The sequence below is a fragment of the Gekko japonicus genome, unplaced genomic scaffold, assembly GCF_001447785.1.
Source record: "Gekko japonicus isolate JY-2015 unplaced genomic scaffold, Gekko_japonicus_V1.1 scaffold947, whole genome shotgun sequence".
In the NCBI taxonomy this organism is placed as follows: Eukaryota; Metazoa; Chordata; class Lepidosauria; order Squamata; family Gekkonidae; genus Gekko; species Gekko japonicus.
This window is the reverse complement of record NW_015159742.1, coordinates 54,652-79,101: the sequence shown is the minus strand read 5'-3', so window position 1 is coordinate 79,101 and position 24,450 is coordinate 54,652. Positions and strand designations below refer to the sequence as shown.

At 43.8% G+C, this 24,450-nt stretch overlaps 1 protein-coding gene across 1 annotated transcript in view; it reads left to right on the top strand.

Moving 5' to 3' along the window:
- Positions 1 to 8,383: 8,383 nt before the first annotated feature.
- The window catches only part of PAN2 (PAN2 poly(A) specific ribonuclease subunit), a 40,549-nt gene continuing 24,482 nt past the window's right edge, over positions 8,384 to 24,450 (top strand). Inside the window, exons 1-13 of the mRNA XM_015429733.1 lie at positions 8,384 to 8,653; positions 10,218 to 10,387; positions 10,844 to 10,964; positions 14,037 to 14,114; positions 15,882 to 16,149; positions 16,352 to 16,694; positions 17,639 to 17,735; positions 19,981 to 20,100; positions 20,735 to 20,854; positions 20,960 to 21,088; positions 21,651 to 21,850; positions 22,872 to 23,014; positions 24,322 to 24,425. Coding sequence (XP_015285219.1) covers positions 8,384 to 8,653; positions 10,218 to 10,387; positions 10,844 to 10,964; positions 14,037 to 14,114; positions 15,882 to 16,149; positions 16,352 to 16,694; positions 17,639 to 17,735; positions 19,981 to 20,100; positions 20,735 to 20,854; positions 20,960 to 21,088; positions 21,651 to 21,850; positions 22,872 to 23,014; positions 24,322 to 24,425 — 2,163 coding nt within the window. The remainder of the gene's footprint in view (positions 8,654 to 10,217; positions 10,388 to 10,843; positions 10,965 to 14,036; positions 14,115 to 15,881; positions 16,150 to 16,351; positions 16,695 to 17,638; positions 17,736 to 19,980; positions 20,101 to 20,734; positions 20,855 to 20,959; positions 21,089 to 21,650; positions 21,851 to 22,871; positions 23,015 to 24,321; positions 24,426 to 24,450) is intronic.

Genomic DNA, 24,450 nt, shown 5'->3' with positions numbered 1-24,450 from the left:
CCGCCCTGGATTCCCGCACGAGTGGTTCGAGTGCGAGGACCTCGATCCTACGAGGTCTCCTGCGAGGATGGCCAACTGCTCCACCGCCACATCGACCAACAGAGGCGCCGGGTCCTTCCGAACGACCCCGAGGAACTAGAGCCGCAGGAGCCCGACGAAACCTCGGTCCCCGCACCAGACCCGCAGACCCCAGCCGGGGCCGCGGCCCCGGTCACACCGGAGCCCCCGACGTCGCCACCGCCGGAATTGCCGCCACCAACCTCCCCCCCGGCCACCGGCAGCAGCCTCGCATAGCACCCCGGAACTCCGCCGTTCCACGAGGCCCAGGAAGGCTCCAGCATACCTCCAGGACTTTGTATGTGGGTAGTTTGGACTATGGGGGGAGGGGTGTAATGTATTGACCACATGCAAGGTATTCAGCCTGACATGCCCGGACTTGCCCGGGCTGGCCAGGCACCAAATAGCTGTAGCATCAGCCGAAAGACAAAGGATCCGAAGGATCCTAGCCGGCCCAATCAAAGGGCTAGCTTCCCATCCGGGAGTCCAATGGTCGCCCGGTTACTGTAAATAGCCTATCGGGAGTAGGGGGTGTGTTTAGGTGTACTGGTGGCGGGTTTTCTGAACGCATATAAACCGGCCTGCGAGCTGGTTTCTTTGTCTTCGTTCTGATCTAATAAAGTACTCTCTGCTGAATCACTCAACGTCTCGAGTACTTTTCACCTGGGAAACTAGAACTGTAGTACTCCAACTCCCAAATTTCTCAGAGAGTCAGTCAAACCCCATCAAGGGTGGGTTGCACTATTCTCTTCAAAACTTCTGCTTTATCAACCACTATCACAGCTGTCTTTATTTGAACCACCAGGGTCATGTAGTAAAATCACCTGCCACTGCAGGAACTACAATTATAATATCCCCATCAAGTAGATATCCAAATTATATTTAAAAATCTCCAGTGATGAAGAATCTACCACCTTACGAAGGAGATTGTTCCAGTGTCAAACACAACGCGCTATCAAGAAATTCTTCCTTAAATTTAACCGGAACCTCCTTTGCCGTAATTTATGTTAATTAGTCCAACACAATTTTTGAGAACATATCTGTCCCATCCTCTACATGACAACAGTTTAAGTATTGGAAGGCGGCAATGTTATCTTCTTACAAGCATCTCTTCTCCAATGCAGAGATTCCCCTTCAGCCTCTCCTCATAGTCTATGTTGGACTCTTTCCAGTTTATCAGCATTTTCTCAGCTGTGTGTTGCTACAGTAGCAATATGTCAGGGGGGTTGAGTTTTGACAGTACAGATTAATGGTTGATTATTTCTTGCTTTCCTGTTTTGCTTTTATTGTATTTGTAGCATTTTTTTGAGTTTTGGAAACTGCCTTAAATCCCTGGTGAAAAGCAGAGTAAATATGTTTTTATTTTAAAACATATTAGAACTTTTCCTATTTACCAGAGAGATTCCCTTTTTCTGGTATGTGACAACCCTGGTAAATAACTGTCCGTATTTAATCCTTATTTTTGCCCTTTGAGGATGCTTTATAAAATGTTGTTTGTGTGAGATGCTAGAGTTCTTCAGGTTTCAGCTTCTTCCCAGGATCTAGAGAAGTTAAACATCTGAGTATGATAGTGGCCAATGCATTTTTTCTAGTAGAATGTGCGTGAATATAAACACATGCCCATGAACACTAAGGCATGTGCAATGTCTGGCTTGCCATTCTGCAGCTGCTAAGGAAAAGGAGCATAGTCAGCACTGTCTTGCTAAAGATACACAGTGGTCTAATCAGTGTCTGGGCCTTATATGATGCCTTGAGATCAGTAAGAAAAGTGATTTATTTCTCATTCCATAAGAAAAATTATTTTAAACATTTATTGCACCCTGCTTTTCTCCCCAAATCAGGGCACATGGTGGTTAACGAGAGGAGTACAATCTTGGATTGTTGCAGGACAATTTACTTTCCTAGTAATGTGCAAAACAAGATATTTCAGGTGAGACTTCCCTTTAGAAGGAGCAAAGCTACAATGTAATAGTTCCATTCAGGAGTTGACATTTTTTAAAGATACAGTCTTTCCTACACTGACTGTCCTGTCACCCTAATTAGGTATCTTTCCATGCATTGCTCATGGTCCCTCTCCCTTCAACAATCCCAGCCCACCTGCATTTTCTGTCTTTTTAGGAATATTTGGTGTTAGATTAAAAAGTTATTATATCTTGTAGTCCATTTACTGATTGACGGAATGTTTTTTGATCATATATAATCTGCCTTGCTTATTTAATATATTTATTTAATATATATGCAGAGTACATCATGCGAAATGCTGGCCTGGATGAATCACAAGCGGGAATTAAGTTTGTTGGGGAAAAGATCAACAACCTCAGATATGCAGACGATACCACTCTAATGGCAGAAAGTGAAGAGGACCTAAAGAGCCTCTTGCCCAGGGTAAAAGAGGAGAGCGCAAAAGTGGGCTTGAAGCTCAACATCAAAAAAACTAAGATCATGGCATCCGGCCCCATCACTCCTTGGCAAAAAGAAGGGGAAGTCGTAGAAGTAGTGACAGACTTCACGTTCCTGGGATCCCAGATCACCACAGACTGTGACTGCAGCCATGAAATTAAAAGACGCCTGCTCCTTGGGAGGAAAGCGATGGCGAACCTAAACAGCATGATAAAAAGTAGAGACATTTCCCTGCCAACAAAAGTCCGCATGGTCAAAGCAATAGTATTCCCAGTAGTCATGTATGGCTGCGAGAGTTGGACTATAAGGAAGGCCGAGCGCCGAAGAATAGATTCTTCTGAACTATGGTGCTGGAGAAGACTCTTGAGAGTCCCTTGGACTGCAAGAAGATCAAATCAGTCAATCCTAAAAGAAATCAACCCTGACTGTTCCCTGGAAGGCCAGATAATGAAACTGAAGCTCAAATACTTTGGCCACCAAATGAGAAGGGAGCACTCACTGGAGAAGACCCTGATGCTGGGAAAGACTGAAGGTCAAAGAAGACGGGGACTGCAAAGGATGAGATGGTTAGACAGTGTCATAGATGCAGCGAACATGAAATTGAGCCAACTTCAGAGGACAGCAGAAGACAGGAGGGCCTGGCGTGACCTGGTCCATGGGGTCGCGAAGAGTCGGACTTCGACTGTGTGACTGAACAACAACAACAACAATCTGCCTTAGGTCCAAGTGAGAAAGGCAAACTATAAATGATGATAATGATAATCTTTAACCAAAAAAGGAACAGTTTTTGGTTTTAAACCTTCATGAGGATAAAGTGTTGAAGAGCGATTGAATACAACATAGAGTAGGTTGGGTAGAACCTTCAGCACTGTGCAATAATGGCAGTGGGGAAGTGAGACTCCAGCTTGCTATGAAAACAGTGAGTAGGCAAACATGTCCGTTTCATCTCTAAAACACTGATGTGTATCTGATTGATATAATGGGGGTAAGGAACACTGTGTGGGATTAACGTATAGAGAAATTAAAGTTGTACACTTTTCCCAAGGGAAAAACTGTTGTGGTTTTCCCCTCATAAAACATTCTCTGTTCCTAGACTGATTTGTCAGGTTCTTTTAATTAATCCTTCTCCTGTTCCTTTAAAAGGAGTCTGGCACACAGAGATTAAGTATTCCCCCTCACTTTAGTGCTATACCAAGAATGCTTTATTTCTTCATATTAGGCTGATAACTGCACAGAAGCAGGGCCAACAAAAAGGTGGCAACCCTATGTAGATAAACCATGGGAATTTATGGGAACTGATGTAGGCATCTGCAAAAGCTGAGTCAGTTAGGGCTGTGGAGTTCAAATCCACATTCTGCCATGAAATGCATCAAGTGACCTTGGGCCCGTCACTCTTTCTCAGCCTTACATGCCTTACAGGTTTGTTGGGAAGACAAAATGGATGACAAGAGAACCATGTGCTTACTTGAAAATAGGTGGAATAAAAGTGTAGTAGACAACTGTGTGTGCATTTGAATTGACATCACTCTGAAGAACAATGCTCTTGCTAAAACACTATATAAAATAAATGTGTGTGGAATCAATACCCTTCTCTATTCCTACTTTCCACTTTCTTAAGAGCTATTTATGAAGCTGCCATATTGTTAAGTTGGTGGCCTGGTTTGCTGTTTCATCCATGTTAATTTGATGTTGATTGATTTCTTACTATTTATCATGGCTGATGGCTGATCTGCCTCCGGTCTTTTTTGAGAAACACAAACTACAAATATGTGGCAGAATTTGGTTTCGATGGAGACCTGTGATTTTCTGTTCTTTATTATACTCTCTAAAATTGGTAGGGCCTGCATCTCAGCAGAAAAGACTTTGGTTCTCTCCCAGAAAGCATTCCAATTCAGCCCTGCACACTTTGCTTTGACCTCAGGTAATGGGTTGAGTGGGGCTCTACAGATTGTTTGCATTCCTTGGTGATAGGGTGTACCATCTTTAAGTCTAAACTTCCATAGATTAAGGTCAGGCACATCCCTGTTGCTATCTAGTGATACTTGACCTGCCCCATAATCCAAAGTCAGTAATAGTTTATGATGCTTATAGAGGAGAGGGTCTGCTTAGTGTGACATGTATGCCATTCTTAATTGACACTCACCTTAGCAATGCATAGCAACGAAAAGGTATAAAAGATGTCAATTTTGGGGTCTTGGGTCTGCCATTCTGATGGTTGTGTACCCATCTGTCTGGCAGCCCAGAGATCTCTGATTATTGTGTACACTGTGCTGATGTCTGCTCTGAGCAATTCCCCCCCCCGTGCTATCTAGCTGAAGAACCAATAAAGTAGACTTTAGAAAAGCTTCTGTCTTTGTCTTTTGCCTGCTGAGCTGGTCCCCTGCCAGTCTACATTCAGCCCAGAAACCCAGAAAATAGTTTCCCCCAAAATATTGTAATATTAATATAATAAATACCATTTTGCTTATCTTAATGTAAGCCACATTGTGTGATTATTTCTGCTTAAGAAAGTATATGAATTTTAGATGTATTATATATACATAAAAGGATGTAATAATCAATTACTAATTGTGATTGTCTTAACTGAAACACTGCTACTGAAATCAAAGGGTTTAGTCTGAAATAACTGTGTAAAGGACTGAACTGACAGCTTTCTATGTTGCATCTACCCCCCTTTAATCAGCTATTACTAAAGTAGTTATTATGCATAACTATACTAATCAAGGTGCTCTGTTTCACAGTCTCTAATAGATCACATTTATTCCAATACATCATAAATGGATTGCAATGTTGAAGAAATATTCTTGTGTCCAAGATTCTCACCGCACCCTCTAGCGCTTCTACACTGTTATTTTATCCATTAAGACATCACAAATCAGATTTTAAAATTCCGTCATTCGGTCCGTAGCAAATCTTGCTTTTTCCATAACTGTGCTACTAACATCCAAGTGTTTGTTTCTATTAAAGTTGTGTTCCTTGTGTAGTTTTTGTAAAGAAAGGTGGGATAAGAACCCAAAACAAATAACATCTCTCTCCCTCTTTCGTTATTCTAACAAGCACAAAAGGCGATCGCCACCCACGTGGAATCTATTTTCAAACTGGTTCAGATCTGATGTAGTTTCTTGGACAGTTACGTAAAAGGAAGCTGTAATGTGCGATCGTGTTAAAATACAATGATTAATTAAGACAGGAAAGTACAGCTGGTTTTTTCGTGAGACTTTTTAAAGTGGTTTCTAAAGAAAGGGCTGACCAGAACAGCAGCAGGCAAACAAAACCCTAAACGATACAGCAGGAAAAAACCGAAAACACGCAGACAAAGACTTTTACACAAAGGACAGAACAAACCATTTGCTGGGTAAAATAGTAGGTTGGGGTGCTGTTGTTTTCCTGATTCGACACTTAAACCCTTCCTGACCTGACAGACTTAAATCATTACCTTAAAAACGTAAATGTAAAAGACACAACCTCATCAAACGAACCCCAAGCAAATTTGAGGGAAACAAAATCCACTCCTCGCCCTTTTAAAAATCTACGTCACTGTCTCACAATTTCGTTCCTTCCGCAGTTCCGTATTCCTCATGCAGTGTCAGCCCTACATCTTATTCTTGCTCTGATTGGCTATAATTTCCAAGTCGCCCTATCATTGGTCGATAGTCGCCAATTTTTTTCCGCTAAGGCCCGCCTAGGCAGCTGAAGCGAAGTAGAAACGAAAAGGATTGGAGTTGCTATAGCGGCAGCGAAGAGGGTGGAGGCGGGGGAAAGACGGCGGCTGAGGTAAAGGAACCCGGAAGAGCAAAGGATTGTGGGTAATCCCCTTCCCCTTTCAACCAGGGAGAGTTAGGTCATTTGCAAGGGGCTGTGGGCAGTTTAGGGGTGCTTAAAAATCATCCCGAATGATTTAGTCTCAAGACACGGAACAGGAAGTTTTTATTACCTTCCTATTACCTTTCTCTTTCCCGCGGCAGGTTCTGTCACTGTAGCGCAATGGATTATGGGTGTCATTTTTTTTTAATTGTACGGGATCTTGTTTCTCCATTCCCTAAGGGGGGGATCTGTCGCTGCTTAATGGTGAAATGCTGTGCATTTTTACTTGGAAGTAGGCCTCAAACTTCATTGGGACCTACTTCAAAGTAAGTTTGCAATCAGAAGACTGCCAGCAGTCTTCGTTGACCAGAGGTTATGCTCTCCTTTTTCCATTCAATTGTAGGATGCCTTTCTGATGTGGTTTCTGTTGATAAATATGCCCAGTTCTACTTTGTTTTGTGGCTGTTTTGATACGGGGACAATCAGCACTAGAATAGAGTTTTCAAGAATTTCATTTCAAAGATTCTGAATTAAAATTGTAGGTACACGGCACTTTTAAGAAGCATGGCTAGTATGGTTGGATGACCGCTGCTTGCCTTCTGATTGGGGATGGAGGCCAGTCCACAACAGTAACTCTTGCAGAAACACACTGGGTGACCTCATAGCATAGGTAATTTTATTGTATGTGCATTGGGAATGACTGGATGTTCCACTGACAATCAATGTAGAGAGTCAGCAGAATTACCCCCTACCCCCCAATTGATGGGAAGAATGCAGGGCCAGAACAGGCTAATCATGTAGACATTAAGAGTGCCTTTGTTTCTAGATGTCTTTGACATACAGTTTGAACTTCCTGTATTGGTGTTCTGCCTCTATGGGGATAATGCAGAAAAGCCTGCCTTCTATACGATAAACACGCATTTAAAAACTGGAGTATCCAATACTGGTGCCTACCAGTGTTCCCTCTAAGCTGAGTTAGTGTGAGCTAGCTCACGGTTTTGTAGCCTCCGGCTCACAGATTTTTGTCTCCGCTCAGGAAGGAGGGCTCCAGTGCAAACTAATTTATGCAGCGGCCAAATGGCTCGCTCACAACTTTAATGCCAGCAGCTCACAAAGTAGAATTTTTGCTCACAAGACTCCACAGCTTAGAGGGAACATTGGCCTACATATCTTTTCCTTTGGTCCCCCCCCCCCTTCGTCTTACAGTGCAAATAGCCATGCTGTATGTGCAAATCTGCCAACCTAGCAGTTCGAAAGCAAGAAATTGCAAGTAGATAAATAGGTACCACTTCAGTGGGAAGGTAACAGCGTTCCGTGCGCCTTGGTGTTTAGTCATGCTGGCCACATGACCACGGAAACGTCTTCGGACAGCGCTGGCTCTTCGGCTTTGAAACAGAGATGAGCACTGCAACCCTAGAGTCGGATTCGACCGGCTTTCGAGCAAGGGAACCTTTACCTTTTATCTTATGTGCAAATCAGGCAGTCTGGGCAGAAAAAAAGCCTTTTGATGCATGTCAGCTGTGCCATTCTTCAGGAGAGGGTGTTTGATGCATGTCAGCTGTTTTTAGTTCTGTATCTCTTTTCTCTTAATACTTTCTGGTTGTTTTTTATCTCTTTGTTTTAAATCTCCTTAATAAAATTCATTGGACAAAAATTAAATATATTGTTTTGGTATAAATGAAATGTGTTCAGTAAAGGAGAATAAAAATGCTCACTGTGTTTTAGTTCTCTCCTTTTATGTGAACACAACAAATACAAGAAAATTCATCCACTGAAAAACTTTTACGCATACTTTAACTTGTCATGACCACATCAAGCTCCAACACCTGAACACATCCATTCTAATCATGAATAATGTTCTCAAACTTGGGACTGAGTTTACACCACCGGTGTACTCAAATCCATAGCTGACAAGTTTGTTACTGTAAAGCAGCTGAGTGGATGAAACTTTGTTTTCTGTCTTGAAAGCTAAAAATGATTGATAGGATGGATCCAATCATTGTTGCCTTCCTATACTAGGAAATACCTAATCTGTTCCTTCATATGATAGTGATAATATCATTATCATAGCAAAAGTTTATCTCTTGAATTCCTTTCTTTGCCTTAAAAGTGGACAGCCATCATGAATTTTGAAGGCCTTGATCCAGCACTTGCAGAATATGTGCCTGCCCTCCACCCTGCTTTGGATCCCCACCTCAACCCTAGCCTACTACAGAATGTGGAGCTGGATCCTGAAGGGGTGCCACTGGAGGGTATTCCTGTGCCTGACTCAGTACACATCATGGAAGGCATGTACTCAGAACTCCACACTGTAGTCTCTGAAGTGGGTGTACCCGTCTCCTTCTCACACTTTGACCTACATGAAGAGATGCTCTGGGTTGGTAACCATGGCGTAAGTGGTGCTTATTATGTATTTTACTGATTTGTTAAACCCAAAGTTGGCTATTGTTTGTACATTTTACTACATAGTTGAGAGTTGTTTCAGATTATATATATTTTAAAATTAGCCTTGGGGACTTTTTGGTTTACAGCATGATCCATGTGATTTTAACTCTGCTAAATTCAGTAGACGAATTCCATGTACTTTAGTTTATCTAGTGTGGATTGGGCTGAAGATCTGAAACTGTCAGATCATTGGTCTGTCTAGCTTAGTGTGACTGCCAGTGGTTCTCTATGGTCTTGCGAAGAGCAAAGACTTTCCCAGCAACTCTTACTTGAGATTCCATATCTTGCACTAGGTAGTTGTAGGCAAGGCACTCTCAGCTCCTCCTATTTACAATACTGGGTCATGGGAACTCTGTTGATGTGATTTACCTGGATTTCAGTAAAGCTTTTGATAAGGTTCCCCATGACATTCTGATGGGCAAACTGGAAGACTGTGGACTGGACTACAGGACTGTGTGCAGTTCTGGAGGCCTCACTTCAAAAAGGATGTGGGCAAAATTGAGAGGGTGCAGAAGAGAGCGATGAGGATGATCAGGGGTTGGTAGACTGAGCCCTATGAGGAAAGGCTAAGAGCCTTGGGAATGTTTAGTTTGGAGAAGAGGAGATTGGGGGGATCATGATTGCTCTCTTTAACTATCTGAAAGGCTGCCATTTGGAGGAGGGCAAGGAGCTGTTCCAGTTGTCAGCAGAGGATAGGACCCGAAGCAACGAGTTTAAATTACATGCAGAAAAGTATCGGCTGGATATTAGGGAAAAGTTTTTCACAGTCATAGTGGTTCAAAGGTGGAATCAGCTGCCTATGGAGGTGGTTAGCGCCCCTTTACTGACAGCTTTCAAGAAGAGGCTGGATGAATAGTTGTCAGAGATGCTTTAGGCTAGTCCTGCATTGGGCAGGGGATTGAACTAGATGGCCTGTATGGCCCCTTCCAACTGTATGATTCTATGATTCTAACAGCATCCTCCTGCCTGTGATTCCCAGTGATGGATACAAAGACTCCTATTGCCTTTGGTACTGAAGGGAGTAGATATCGCTTGTGAGGAGCAGCCATTAATAGCCCCATCCTCCATGAATTTGTCCACTCCCCTTTTAAAGCCTTCCAAGTTGGTGGCCATGATCACATGCTGTGGCAATGAGTTGCACAAGTTATCTGTACACTGTATAAATAAGTGCTTCCTTTTGTCTGCCCTGAATCTCCCACCCGTCAGCTTCAGTGGATGATCCCAGGTTCTCTGTCTCCACACCACACAGAATTTTGCAGATGTTTCCCTTTACTGGCCTTTTTTCTAGGCTAAACGGCCCTAAGCATTTTAACTGATCCTCGTAGGGCAGCTGCTCTAGCCCCCTGATCATTTTGGGCATTCTTTTTTGCACCTTTTTCAGTAGCCGAATATTAAATGGCTCTGGGAGCCTCTGATTTACTTGGCTGTTTAATTGGACCTGTGTTTCTCTCCAGTCCCTCCCATGTGACAGAATCAGATTTGTAGTGAAGCCTTGCGCATCTTAATTTCAGGGTCATGCCACCTCTTTCTTTGGCCCAGCACTGGAACGTTATTCATCTTTCCAAGTACACAGCAGTGATGACATCCGACAGATCCAGAGCCTGGAGAACGGGGTGCTCTTCCTGACCAAAACCAACCTCAAATACATGTCCAGAGGAGGCCTCATAATCTTTGATTATCTGTAAGTGGCTTTCCCTAAGGGATGTTGGGCTTTGGAAGATATTGGCATTGTGTGAGTTGTTGCTCTCTATACAAAGTTTTGCATATCAGGAGGCCACTTGAGTCTGTAAGAGTGCAATGAGAGCTCTGAGAAGCTCAAAAATGTGTTTGCAATGTGTGGAATATCCCTGTGTAAGCTTGAGAAGAAGGCTTGTATTTCCTATCCCTTCATTCTTCCAGAAGAGTGTGGGCAGATTTTGTCATAGCATTTCCTGTTCCTTTTTTTTTTTTAAGTCATCCCATGGGCATGTAAGGTGGGAAACTTACGTCAGACTAGGTTATCCAGAGAACATTTCCTGGGATGATCCCTGTAGCGTAACTTTGTGATGTAACTTTTCTGTTTGTGTGCTCACCTGGTCAAATTGAGAAAGTGATGTGAGTAGGGAATTGGACCTGAATGTCCTTCTTTCTCTTCTAGCATGGATGAAAGTGAAGATATGCACAGCCTTCTGCTGACTGATCCCACCACTTTGCTCATTGGGGGACTCACCAACCATGTGATAGAGATAGATCTCAGTACAGTGCAAGAGACCCAGAAGGTATACCAAAATATCAAACACTCCCCCCCCCCATTTTATGTCATTTATTTAGATTACCTGGAATTGGAGGTGCATGTGTTTATGGTTGCCACAAACCTGGAGAAAAAACGTCCTGTCCCTTTTCGAAGGGTTTAGCCTGTAAAATTGGGTAGCTGAAGCTATTCATGGCTTGGAGGTAGATGACAATGCCTGGTAAATAACATCCTGTTAAACCTCTATTAAAGGGACAGGGCATTTTTTCTCTCCAGGAAGTTGGGTACATCATGTCTGGTTTTACACAAAAGCATCTCCAGTGAATGAATGAGTGTTGTCTATTAATACTATCGATTGATCTTAGAGAAACTGAGACTCTAGGAAAGAGATCTGCCTCAAATCACAACCTGAGTATGCCATGTCAGAGGGAGATTCTGGTCCTCATTGTGTTCGTTGACTCAACTACTCATATTACAGACAATTCAGAAGTGCTGATATTTTTGCCTTCCATCATAAAGAAATGCCCTAAAATATCAAAATGAAGGTCTTGTTACCATAGTTGTGATTCTGTTAATGAAAAAAGGAGGGGTGGGGGAGACAAAAGTTGAAATTTCAAAGGAAAAGTAAAAACATGCCCATTTCTGACCTCATGCAAACTACATAATCTAAAAAAGAAAATCAGACCCCAAATCTTTTCTTTCTTTAAAAAATGGAATATATATATAAAATTACATATGCTATAGTTCTATTTACAATTACATTCAATGCATATGCATTTAAATGTGAGTCTTATTTAAAAGGAAATTTAAAAGGAAATTAGCCATGCTAATAAAATTTATATTACCTATGTTCTGTTAACAGAATTCTTCAGATAGTTAATCACTAGTCAGACTAAGAGGAAAGAGATTTTAGCAAGAACACTCCTCTAGTCTTTTGATTAAAAATTACTGTAATGTGTCAATTTGCTGTACATCTAAACCATTTTTGAAAGCAGTGATTTTGATCATTATATATTTTTTTCATTTTATCAATCCATTCCTGTGTTTTAGAGAGTATATCCTGTTTAAGAGAGTATGTCCAATGTCTTGCAAAAACAATTCTAGTTGTCATAATCAGATTTAAGATAATACTTCGAAGTCTCCTGGGAAACACTGGTATATAGTTAAGTAACAACATCTGTATTCTGAAAGAAAAATCTGATGTTTACGTTTCATCATGACTCCAACTATTTGCCAAAATATTTTAGTCTGTACGTGTGTCCACCACATGTATATGAAACCGGCATTGGGAAATGTACAGTATCAACAGGAACGCATAGAAAGCTTATATATTTTTGCAACTGGCAAATGTACCAATTATGTAACATCTTGGTTAGGTTCTGTTTGAATAAGAGAAAACATTTCTAAAATGTGTCACTATCATTGTTTGCTGAGAAGCAACTCTTTAAAATGGACTTCTACAGGTTTTCCACTTTAATAGGAGTCCATTTGAAAGAGCTGCTTCTCACCCCCTGTATAAATCGATGGTGCAACCTCATTTGGAATACTGTGTACAGTTCTGGTCACCACACCTCAAAAAGGATATTATAGCATTGGGAAAAGTGCAGAAAAGGGCAACTAGAATGATAAAAGGGTTGGAACACTTCCCCTATGAAGAAAGGTTAAAACGCTTGGGGCTTGGAGAAATAACGAGTTTCTCTCTGAGTCACTGAGGGGTGACATGATCGAGGTTTACAAGATTATGCATGGGATAGAGCAGGTAGAGAAGGAAGTACTTTTCTCCCTTTCTCACAATACAAGAACTCATGGGCACTCAGTGAAGTTGCTGAGCAGTCAGGTTAAAACCGATAAAAGGAAGTACTTCTTCACCCAAAGAGTGATTAACACATGGAATTCACTGCCACAGGAGGTGGTGGCAGCTACAAGCATGGACGGCTTCAAGAGGGAATTGGATAAATATATTGAGCAGAGGTCCATCAGTGGCTATTAGCCACAAGGTATAGATAGTAACTCTCAGGCTGGGGCAAGTGATGCACTGTATTCTTGGTAACAGGAACGGTATAAGCAGCTTCATTCTTTGCTTTAAAAACGTCTTCTATCTTTTTCTGTTTGCAGTTGGGAGGTGTAGTTGGGTCCTCTGGATCTTGTTTGCCTTATTCTGGGTACTATGTAGCTACTATGGAGTTATGTATGAGCTCCCAGTTGTAGCCTTATGGAGTAGCCTTATCACTGCCTTTTGCTCACAGAGGGCTGTGGTGGAGTTCCACTCTCCGCGCCATCTTGTCCAGATTCTTGGTGCTGAGGGGGGGGAGTCAACAGTGGGAGGGCTTCTAGTGTCTGGCCCCACTGATGGACTTCCTGATGGCACCTGGTATTTTTGGCCACTGTGTGACAGAATGTCAGACGGGATGGGCCATTGGCCTGATCCAGCATTGGTTTCTCTTATGTTCTTACGTTAACAGTGATAGTGACTCATTTTAAAAATGTTTTCTAATAAATGGCAATAATTTAATTCTAAAGAACCATTAAAGAAAGTTTTCTTCCTACCGTTGAGATAGAAACATTTAGCATTTTAAGGCATAGGGCAGAATCCAGAAATGTTCCATGCTGCACTTGCATCACTTCCAAGCCCCAGGCTTGCCCAGGAGCTGGATATCCCACTGCTCACAAGCTCTGTAACTCCCGCCATCACTGTCCTATTCCTGGCCAGTCAGTTTTGCGACTGCTGTGAACAGAGGTCTATCCAGGCTTTCGTGGGAAAGACTGACGGTGATATCAGCATAACAGGGATCTCCACTGGATTGCGTCCTTAGCTTCTATGAGAAAAAGAACTTACATATGACACAATTTATCCTATTGTCCACGTTGCTGATTTTTAAAAAAACCGATTGTAAGAATTTAAGCATGCATTAGTTTGATTTTTTTCTGTATCTTAATTCAGTTTTATACTAATAAACTAGAAAAATGTTTCTTCATGGGATAAGAGGTGGAACTTAGCTCTAATTTTGGTGCTCCCCCTGCTTTTGCCCCGCACAGCTTCTGTGTGTTCTGGATAGCATGCTTTATGACTGTCTGTCTCCTACCTTGCTGTTCATTTTAGTACACTGTGGAAGTGCCTGGAGTCACTATCATGAGGCAGTCAAACCGTTTCTTCTTCTGTGGCCACACTTCAGGAAAGGTAATCTTTTAACCACTTGATTGCAGTACACTGGATGTTTGAGAGTCTTAAACAAAGTGAGACAAGATATATTAATGCCTGAGAAATCCAGCATCACAAAGTTCCTGTAATTTTAAAGTAATTCTGCCATTTTTCTTTAGCTCCTAAAGCATTCCAAATGGATGGAATAGATCTGATAGCTCAGGGGTGGCCAAACTGTGGCTTGGGAGCCACATGTGGCTCTTTCACACGTATTGTGTGGCTCCTGGCAGGGTGGCTGGGGAAGCGAAGGGGAGGCATGCTTCCCTGATCAGTCTTCCCTTCCCCAGCCAGTATTCCTCTCCCTGGGTAGGCTTGAGGTGTGTGTGTGGGGGGGAGCAGAGAAAGAAAGCAACTTTAAATGTATTCTCAAAGCCCCCTCCCCCCTCCGGCCAGCTTGGAGAAGGCATTTGTCTCTTTAATCTCTTCTCCAAGCCAAGCTAGCCAGCATGGGGGCAGGGGGAGCTTGGAGGACGTATTTAAAGTTGCTCTTTCCACCTTTCTCTCCCCCATCTATTTCTTTCAATTTTCTTTATTTCCACCTTTCTTTCTCTCACTCTCTTTCTCCCCTCCCTCCCCATCTAAAGTTATACATTTAATGTTAATAAAAAGCAAACTGGGATATTTTTCAGTAAAAACATATATGTAATATTTTTTCATGTCTTGTGGCTCTCAAACCTTTGACGTTTATTCTATGTGGCTCTTACGTTAAGCAAGTTTGGCCACCCCTGTGATAGCTGTATTGGGTTTGGGAAGAAAACTGGCCTCGGGGACAGCAATCTGGGAGAAGGCTATGGGCCAAGATTTATTGCATCTCCTTCTGTTATAAGGCAGCAGTTCCTTTCAGCTGTTTGAGGGAAGAGATTCCTTAAGCTGGTATTGTTGCAAAAAGCATAAAAGATTATTAAAATTCTCACTGTTATCTCTGGAAACCTTTAAAAATGGGGCGCTGCCACTTTCTAAATGAGATTTACTTGCAGGGCAGTCCTAAACAAAGTTATACCCTTCAAAGCCCATTGACTTCAGTTGGCTTTGCAGGGTGTAACTTTGCTTAGGAAAGTACTGTTGGTCTCCCACTGGATGGCAGACAATAAAGAGAATCAGTCAATGAGAATCAGATGGATTGGGCTTGGGTACTCCTGTGCCTCATATAATAATAATAAGCATTTGTACGGTACTCTTGGTGTTCAAAATATTTAAATAGATTATCTTGGTTATCCCTACTGTCCAGTAAGGTAAGCCAGTGGTGGGGGAACCTGAGTGGCTTGCTTAAGGCCACCTAATGAGTTCATGGCAGGCATTTGAACTGCAGACCTCCCAGATCACAGCTTATTCTCTTATAGTACATACCTTAACTTTGCAAGACAGATGGATAGAAGATAGGTTAGGGAAAACCTTTGGTTGGATCCAAAGTTCAGTTTCTGTTCATGGAAGGCTGTTCTGCTGATAAAATGGAACCTTTTTGCCCCTTCCCCCCTGCTGCAGCCCATGGAGCACTACAAAATGGTCCTTCGTCTCCCTGGGAGCAGCATTTTTGGGAGATCTCCAGGCTATGGTGCAAGGTAGAAAAGTACCACTCGGTTGACAGAATTTCCTTCCATTCAGAAAATTTAGTCTGGATCCAAACATCCCCTTGACTTAAAAGGAGCCTGTGGTTATAATTGCCCAGCTGGTCCATGTGATGCCATTTATTTTTCTGCCAAGGTCCTTATAAGCAGCTCTCATAGAATCTCTTTTGCTTCCCATTAGGTGTCTCTGCGTGACCTTCGCACTTTTGCTGTAGAGCATGAGTTTGATGCCTACTCAGGTAGTCTGTCGGATTTTGATGTCCATGGCAACCTGTTGGTGACGTGCGGCTTCTCCAGCCGGATGAACGGCCTTGCCTGTGATCGTTTCCTCAAAGTGTATGACCTGCGCATGCTACGAGCCATCACACCTCTGCAAGTCCACATTGACCCTCTGTTTCTGAAGTTTATTCCTACCTACACATCTCGCTTGGCTATCATCTCCCAAACAGGTAGGAAAGTGGGCAGAGGGGTGCTTCGACATCAGACCATGCCACTGTATATGCTGGCATTTCAGAGTCACATCCTGGCAGTGCCTCCCTCAAGAGGTAACCACAGAGTGTGAGAATTAAGTTATTTGGGGGGAATGCTTGCACTGAGTGCTGGGAGCAGCCATGTTCCCATTTTGCTGTCTTCTTTTCCCATCCCATCTAGGTCAGTGTCAGTTCTGTGAACCCACTGGATTGGCCAACCCTGCAGACATCTTCCACGTCAATACAGTGGGCCAGCTGATCATGAGCTTCGATGTGTCAGCCAGCAAGCAGGCTTTGGTCTTTGGAGACTCAGAGGGCTGTGTCCACCTCTGGGCTGACTCACCTGAAATCACCTTTAATGCCTACTCCCGGGAGACTGACTTTGCCTTGCCTTGCATTGTGGACACTTTGCCCCACCTGGACTGGAACCAGGACCTCATGCCCTTGTCGCTTATCCCTGTGCCGCTAACCACCGAGTCCTTGTTGTCAGACTGGCCAGCTACCAATTCTGGCCCTGCACCCAGGTACAGCAAGAGTTTTTTTTAAAAAAGAAAGGTTAGACCTGTTTGGGAGCTGAGGGGGTTGTTTCCTATCTTTTTATTTGCTTATCATTTCACTGCTTTTTTTAAATACTACATTGCATTATAAGTGTGTGTGTGATTTCTCTTTGTACTCATTTATGAACTGTATTGTAAACTACTGTAAGGGTCTAGTAGGGATGTTAAAGATGTGGTTGTGCCTGAAAATGAAATAATAGTCTCTTTTTAAAGTCTGGTAAAATTAGCATCCAGAAATGGAACTGATGGATTGGATCCCACACATCTAACGGCTGCATTTTTCTCTGGTGCAAGGAGCCTTCTACTGATGCAAGAATCTTTACAAGATCTAAGTCATTTGAATTCATAGGAGAGATCTGAGAGGAGCATTCTTTTGAGAGCCAGTTTGGTGTAGTGGTTAAGAGTGGTGGACTCTAATCTGGAGAACCGGGTTTGATTCCCCACTCCTCCACATAAAGCCAGGTGGGTGACCATGGGTCAGAGCTCTCTCAGCCCTACCTACCTCACAGGGTGTCTGTTGTGGGGAGAGGAAGGGAAGGTGATTATAAGCCGCTCTGCGACTCCTTCAGGTAGTGAATGACGGGGTATAAAACCAACTCTTCCTCTTCATGCCTCCCTCTGCAGATTTCCACCTTTCTTTATGAAGCATTTTTCACTTTTTGAGGATTATAGCTTGAAGCCATTGTTCCCTCTAAGCTGAGTTAGTGTGAGCTAGCTCACAGTTTTTTAGCCTCCAGCTCACACATTTTTGTTACAGCTCAGGAAGGATGGCTCCAGAGCAAACTAATTTATGCTGCAGCCAAATAACTCACTCACAACTTTAATGCCAGTAGCTCACAAAGCAGAGTTTTTGCTCACAAGACTCCACAGCTCAGAGGGAGCATTGGTTGAAGCCACAATTTGTTTTGTAGACGAGCCCCACCCGTTGACCCAGAGATTCTCCGTACCATGAAAAAAGTTGGCTTCATTGGATATGCTCCAAACCCAAGGACCAAGCTTCGAAACCAGGTAGTTATTGCACCAGTTGTCATTTGTCTTTGTACTTCCTGAACACCAAGGGATTTACAGTTCATCGAATCATAGCGTTGATCATACAGGCCATCGAATCATAGCGTTGATCATACAGGCCATCTAGCCCAGCCTCCTACTCAGTGCAGGATCAGCCTAAAGCATCCTTGACAGGTGTTTGTGCAGCGGCTAATTGAAGACTGCCAATGAGGGGGAGCTCACTGCCTCCCTAGGCAGCCGATTCCACTTCCGAACTACTCTTATTGTAAAAAAAATTTCCCTACTGTCCAGCTGGTTCCATTCCGCCTGTACCTTAAACCCATTGTTGTGAGTCCTATCCTCTGGTGCCAACAGGAATAGCTCCTTGCCTTCTTCTTAGTGACAGCCTTTCAAATAATCGTGTCCCCTCTCAAGATCCTCTTCTCCAGTTCTTTGTGGTGGTCAGGATACATCCCTAAAGATGCACTTTACCTCATAAGGTTTGATGTGTTAGATGAAGGCAGGGGAAGTAATTTCTGCATTCAAATCTGAATGTTTATTTTGCAGCAGAGGAGACTGTTAGTTTCAGGGAAGTTAAACCGCCTCTTCTCAGTTGGCTTTATAGAACCACCATGTCCTGTAACTCCTGAGTACAAAACAGAAAGTTGCAAACAAGTGTGTCTGTTTATTACATAGAATAGACCTGACCAGGTATGGAATAAATACAAAATTCTTCCTGTTAATAGACAAATGGTGCATAGCAGAATTAATGACCACTGAAGAAAGCTTTTAGAGGCCATTGATTATAGAGTTTGTTGTGGCTGTTTGAAAGTGCCTTATTAGATATCCTTATGTTTGTCATTATCTTGTTTAATGATTTTTAGCACAAGGGGAAAATGCTACTTTGAGGTGCTGTTGTTTTAATACCCTATCTTTATGCGAAGGGATGCCTGATCTGCAGATATCTAAATCCAAGGATCAGGCCTGTTCACATAGAAGAAAGATTTTTCTACAAACTTGAGGGATACCCCCCCCCCCCAGGTTTGCAGAAGAATCTGAAAATGGGGAAATTGAAGGGAGTGTGTAAATCCCTTAAAATAGGGCATGTGCAGGCAGTGCTTCTGCTGTGAGGGGAAGGTGTCACCTGGCTTTCATGACGATGATCCCAGGCCCAGCACTGTTCTTGCTATTCCGGCTCCCAACATTGCTGTCGTGGCTCCCAGGCCCAGTGTTGTTTCTGGCGTCGCCACCACAGCCCCTAGGCCAGTGCCGCTCCCTGCATTGCCACTGTCACCCCTGAGCCTGGTGCAGTCCTCTGATGCACTGCCAGCCCGCTGCAGCCAGGGCAAGCCTGGCCATGTCCAGCAACACACGGAGAGCCCAGCCCACCCTCTCCTGGGATGGGGAGGAAGCAGCAGGACAGAACACCAAAACCTGGGGGAGATGGGCAGAGTACTGGCAATGGGGTGGGGGAGGTAAGAGTAGCAAAGGTGGAGGGAGAGGGGAGAACAGAGAGGCAAGTGGAGGTGGTGCCAAGGAATGGGGGGTTGTTGGCTGGCCCAAAGGGAAGTCAAGGTAGGGAGGGGAGGGGGGAGAAAGAGAGATGGGGAAGAGTGATAGGGAACAGGAGGGTGGAGAAAGAGAAAGGGGGAAAGGCTTACAGATAAGGGGAGGGGGGAGAAAGAGATGGGGTGAGACTGACAGAGAAGGCGTGGAGGAGAAAAAGGGGGGAGATTGACAGGAAAAGGGGGAGAAGAAAGGAAGCAAAGGTAGGGGAATGGGATGCCGCCTCCTTGTAAGTTCCTTGCAGGTTCCCACTTGTCGCTCTATGTTCGATTAACATTTATGCATTAATTTTTATTTTATTATTATTATTTTATTGACATTTTATTTTCAGTATTAACCTTTGTATTTTGTTCATTTTGATTTGGTTTTTCTCATCTGGCACTGTTCAGACTGTAGTGGGTTTCTGTTTTTATTGATACAGGGTTTGGCTTTTGACTGACTGATGGGGCTGTATCTCAATTGGTCTGCGGTTCAGTTATTTTATTATTGCCACGTGTTCTTTTATGCATTTTAATACTTCTTAACAAACCCATTCATGCATACAGAAACAAAATCAGCTTCTGTGTGGTATGGGACTGAAACGGGGTACATGCACAATTTTTTTAGTGTGTGTATTCTGGCTTCAGGGCAAAAACATAAATAGGAATGGAGACAGTGCACACGCTGTGCCCAGATCTCATCATGCTTCTACCTTTTGCAGATTCCTTATCGACTGAAAGAACTTGACAATGAGTTTGACAGTTTCAACCAAGTCCCTGAATCTCCCATTGGACGGGAGGAAGAGCCATATGTCTACATGGTGGCAAAGAAATACAGGAAGGTCTGTTTTAAATGCTTCTCGGGGTGTTGGATATTGTGGCAAAGAGAGAGAGAGAGCAGATGTGAAGGATTTTCAAAGGATGAACAGCAATTGGGGGAGAGGGGAGGTGCCAAGTATGCCCATGTGTAAAAACCAGTGCTCTTCACAACAAGCACTGCAGATTCCTCAGCCTGACCTGTTAACTGGATTTGTGCATTTGTACTGAAAGGTGCATTCTGCCTTCTCGCATGACAATATTCGTCAGAGCAGGGTAGGTAGAAAAGACTTAACTGAAGGAGACAGTGGGGAAGTAAAGCCTTGCTTACAGCTCTGTCCTGTGCAGGGTAGCTTCACCTCCTTTGTAGCTCAAGAGCAAAAGAAACAAATGGAGGAAGCTGAAGATTTTTTTGCTGTTGTCATGAACTTGAGTGGCAAACACAATACCAAAATAGGAGTGATGATCTCAGTGCCTTTTTTCTCAGTAATACCTGTGCTGTTCCCAGTGCATTGAAAAGTGCATGTATAAAAGAACAAAAGACCTTTGAGCTGCTTCCCCCATGTTGGAGTGCTGTTACTCATTACTTGTATAATAAGCGGTTGTACATACAAGCAGACCATTATGCACATGTATGTTTTTCTGGCTTGATTTCCTTAGGTCACCATTAAATATTCCAAGCTGGGCTTGGAGGACTTTGACTTCAAACATTACAACAAGACTCTCTTTGCTGGCCTGGAGCCCCACATCCCAAACGCTTACTGTAACTGTATGATCCAGGTAGGCACAACATTGCCTTCTCTCTGTGCTGTATTTCCCCTCTCTTGTGTGGTTGTCACCCCCTTTCTCTGGTAACCACTTCCTCCTCCTCCTATCCATCCTCAGGTGCTGTATTTCCTAGAACCTGTGAGGTGCCTGGTTCAGAACCACCTGTGCCAGAAGGAGTTCTGCCTGAGCTGTGAACTGGGCTTCTTATTCCACATGCTGGATTTGTCCAGGGGGGACCCTTGTCAGGTAAACAGTGCCTTGATCTGTGGTAAGATGCTGGTTCAAAAGGTGTATTGAGAGTAGAGGCAAAATAGTGGGAAGCCAGTGAAGACTAACCCTGATCTGTAGCTGCATTAGAATTTTTTGGCAAGGAAGTGGGGATGGGAGTGGGCAGGAGATGGGGGCTGCATGTCTTGTGATGGGCCATTGATTTAGTGGAGCCCTTTGGGGAGGGGCGGAATGGTCGTCCATCACCACACTTGTCCATTTGCTGCTGCACTGCAGTGCTTGCACAGAACGCTAGGATAGTGCCACATGCCAGCGCAACGTACTTCCTACACAGATACAGCTCCCTGACTCCTGGCTAATAGCACAACAGAGGGTACCAGGAAGGCAGCGGAGCTACATGGTGGGAATGGAGTTATGTGCTTCGTCCCTCCTCCCCCTTCCATTGAGGACAGCACCTCACAAAGAGGGTGGAACGGAACCGATTTGATGTGCTTATATGGGAGGACGGAGCAGTCTTGGGATCTGTCCACAAGCAATTATCTTCCCTTTTCAATACAGTCACTTATTCTGTCTGTCCCAGGGCAGTAACTTCCTCCGCGCCTTCCGCACCATTCCAGAGGCAGCTGCTCTGGGGCTGATCTTGGCTGATTCAGATGAGGCAACAGGGAAAGTGAATCTTGGCCGCTTGATTCAGAGTTGGAACCGCTTCATCCTGACCCAGCTTCATCAGGAAACCCAAGAGCAGGAAGGCCCCCAGGCTTACCGGGGCATTGGCTGCAGGTAGGAAAAAACATGCCCCTTCATCCTGCTTTCATCTGTCTGCAGTGGGCAGTTTGGAATTGTACAGTGAGCCATTTCTCTGTTGGAATACACCTTTCTCTTCCTTTCTCTAGACATTTCTGGATTTCAGACCTTTCAGTCTTTCTTGATCTTACCTTAGATGCAGCCTAGCCATATTGCAGGCAGTTTGGTGTAGTGGTTAAGTTAGGTGTGGTGGTTAAGTGCGCGGACTCTAATCTGGGAGAACCGGGATTGATTCCCCACTCCTCCACTTGCAGCTGCTGGATGACCATGGGCAAGCCATAGTTCTGACAAAAAGAGCAGTTTGTGTCAGAGTTCTCTCAGCCCCACCCACCTCACAGGGTGTCTGTTGTGGGGAGGGGAAGGGAAAGGAGTTTGTAAGCCGCTCTGAGACTCCCTTGGGTAGTGAAGGGCGGGGTATAAATCCAATCTCCTCCTCTTCTCCTCTCCAATCGCAGCTAATGCTGTGGGTTTAGCAGCTAGATAACAATCTGGATCCCAGCCAGGGGCAGGAAGAATGTATACTTGACATCCTGATGGGGCTGACTATGTATTGTCTAGTGCTTTATATCCTCTATAGCCTAGACTGGCCCTTGAGGAAAATCTCTTTTCATTATTCCACATAGTCTGCTTCAGAGGAGGAGCAGGGAATTTTTCTTTATTTTTATTTTCCCTCAACCTCCCTGTCCTGTATGATAAAGCATGTTGTGAGCACCAGTCCCAGAAATACCCCATATACATGAGTGGGTATGCTTAATTAAGACTTTGTGCCTGCTGATAAGTGGTGTAAGAGTGCTGAAGTTCAGAAACTGAACTGCAGGCTATCTGTAGAACACACTGGGTAGATGCTACCAAAAGCAACTACCAAATTGAAAAGCACTGGGTCCCTTCCAACAGTAAGTGTGACATTGTAAAGCAGCAGGTGCTGTAAGGATGTTTCAGCGTTGCTCTTCCAAGTGTTAAACACAAAGCTCAGCTGATCTAGGCTCCTTTCTTCTAGCAACTTTGGATCTTCGGGGGATTCAGTCATTGGGCAGCTTTTCAGCTGTGAAGTGGAGAACTGCAGCATGTGTCGCTGTGGCAAGGAGACTGTCCGAGTGTCCTCTACGCTCCTCTTCACTCTCTCCTACCCTGACAGCAATGGTATGACTTCTAGGGAACGCTACGAAGGGCTTGGGCAAGCATGGGATTAAAACTGAATAGTTGTTGCCATGATACTTTAAACTATAGGCAGCAAGCATTGGAGAGCTGTTGTGAATCTCACCGTTTTCCAGTGGCTTCTTTCAGGCTTATATGGCTGGAATCCCTTGCTTAGATAAGCACAGGTTGGAGCCATGTGATAGAGCCATCCTTGCAGCAGTGGAAACTGTTGCTAGGGAAGTTACAAGTTCACTGATGCCACTCCTAACAGCCCTGTCTGACTACAGATCCCTTCCTGCCCGTATGACATAGTGTAATTGGCAGCTATATTCTCATTTTGGTTATTTAATTTCTATAGCACTTCCTAACCAGTGTTCCCTCTAAGCTGAGTTAGTGTGAGCTAGCTCACAGTTTTTTTGCCTCTGGCTCACACATTTTTGTCTTAGCTCAGGAAGGATAAACTAATTTATGCAGTAGTCCAATCATTTGCTCACAACTTCAGTGCCAGTAGCTCAGAAAGTAGAATTTTTGCTCACAAGATTCCAGAGCTTAGAGGGAACATTGTCTAACATAAAACCGTGCTTTGCAATTTTTTTGTCTGTTCATTCTCACAGCAACCCTATGTGAGCTTTACAATTACGCATCCTATTTTACATGTGGGGAAGATGTTAACTTGCCCAAGGCAATCCCATAAGTTCATAGAAATTTGAACCCAGGTTTCTTGAGTCCAATTCTAACACTCTGTCCACTGAACCAAGGTAGCCTTCGAACTGGTTTCTTCCCTTGGGGACCTTCACGTTGGTCTGCTCCCCCCCCCTTTTTTTGCCTGCCCTTAAGGCGGGATCTAGTCCATGGGGTCGCGAAGAGTCGGACTCGACTGTGCGACTGAACAACAACAAAGGCGATGTTGAATGCTGCCAGCTGAATTAAATCTGACGTAATTACATGCATCTGATGCAGTGGATTAGAGCCTATGAATATCTACACTAGAATTAAAATGTGCTGGATTTTTAAGATGCCACAAGAGTCCTGTCTTCTTTTTCCCCCCTTTGATTTAGTTTCACACGAGAAGGTGATACTCTCTGTGATAAAATTTCAGACCCCTGCATTAAGAGAGAGTCATACTCAGCAGTGGGTCCAGGCAGCTATTTCTTGACACAGTTTGTCCTTCAGCAATAGCAGTTGATCTCTGATCCCTCTGGAGTTAATTTTCTTCAGTGCCCATTTGGATGGTTAAGTTTCACTTCCTAGTTAGATCTTTGGGACAAATGGAATTTCCCTTTCCCCCCCCCCCCTTCTCTTGTCCCCAGATAAAATCAAGGATTATGAATTTGCCCAGATCTTAAAGAGAAGCATCTGTCTGGAACAGAATACACAGGCTTGGTGCGAAAATTGTGAGAAATACCAGCCCACAGTAAGTGAGGAGGGAATTATAGTTC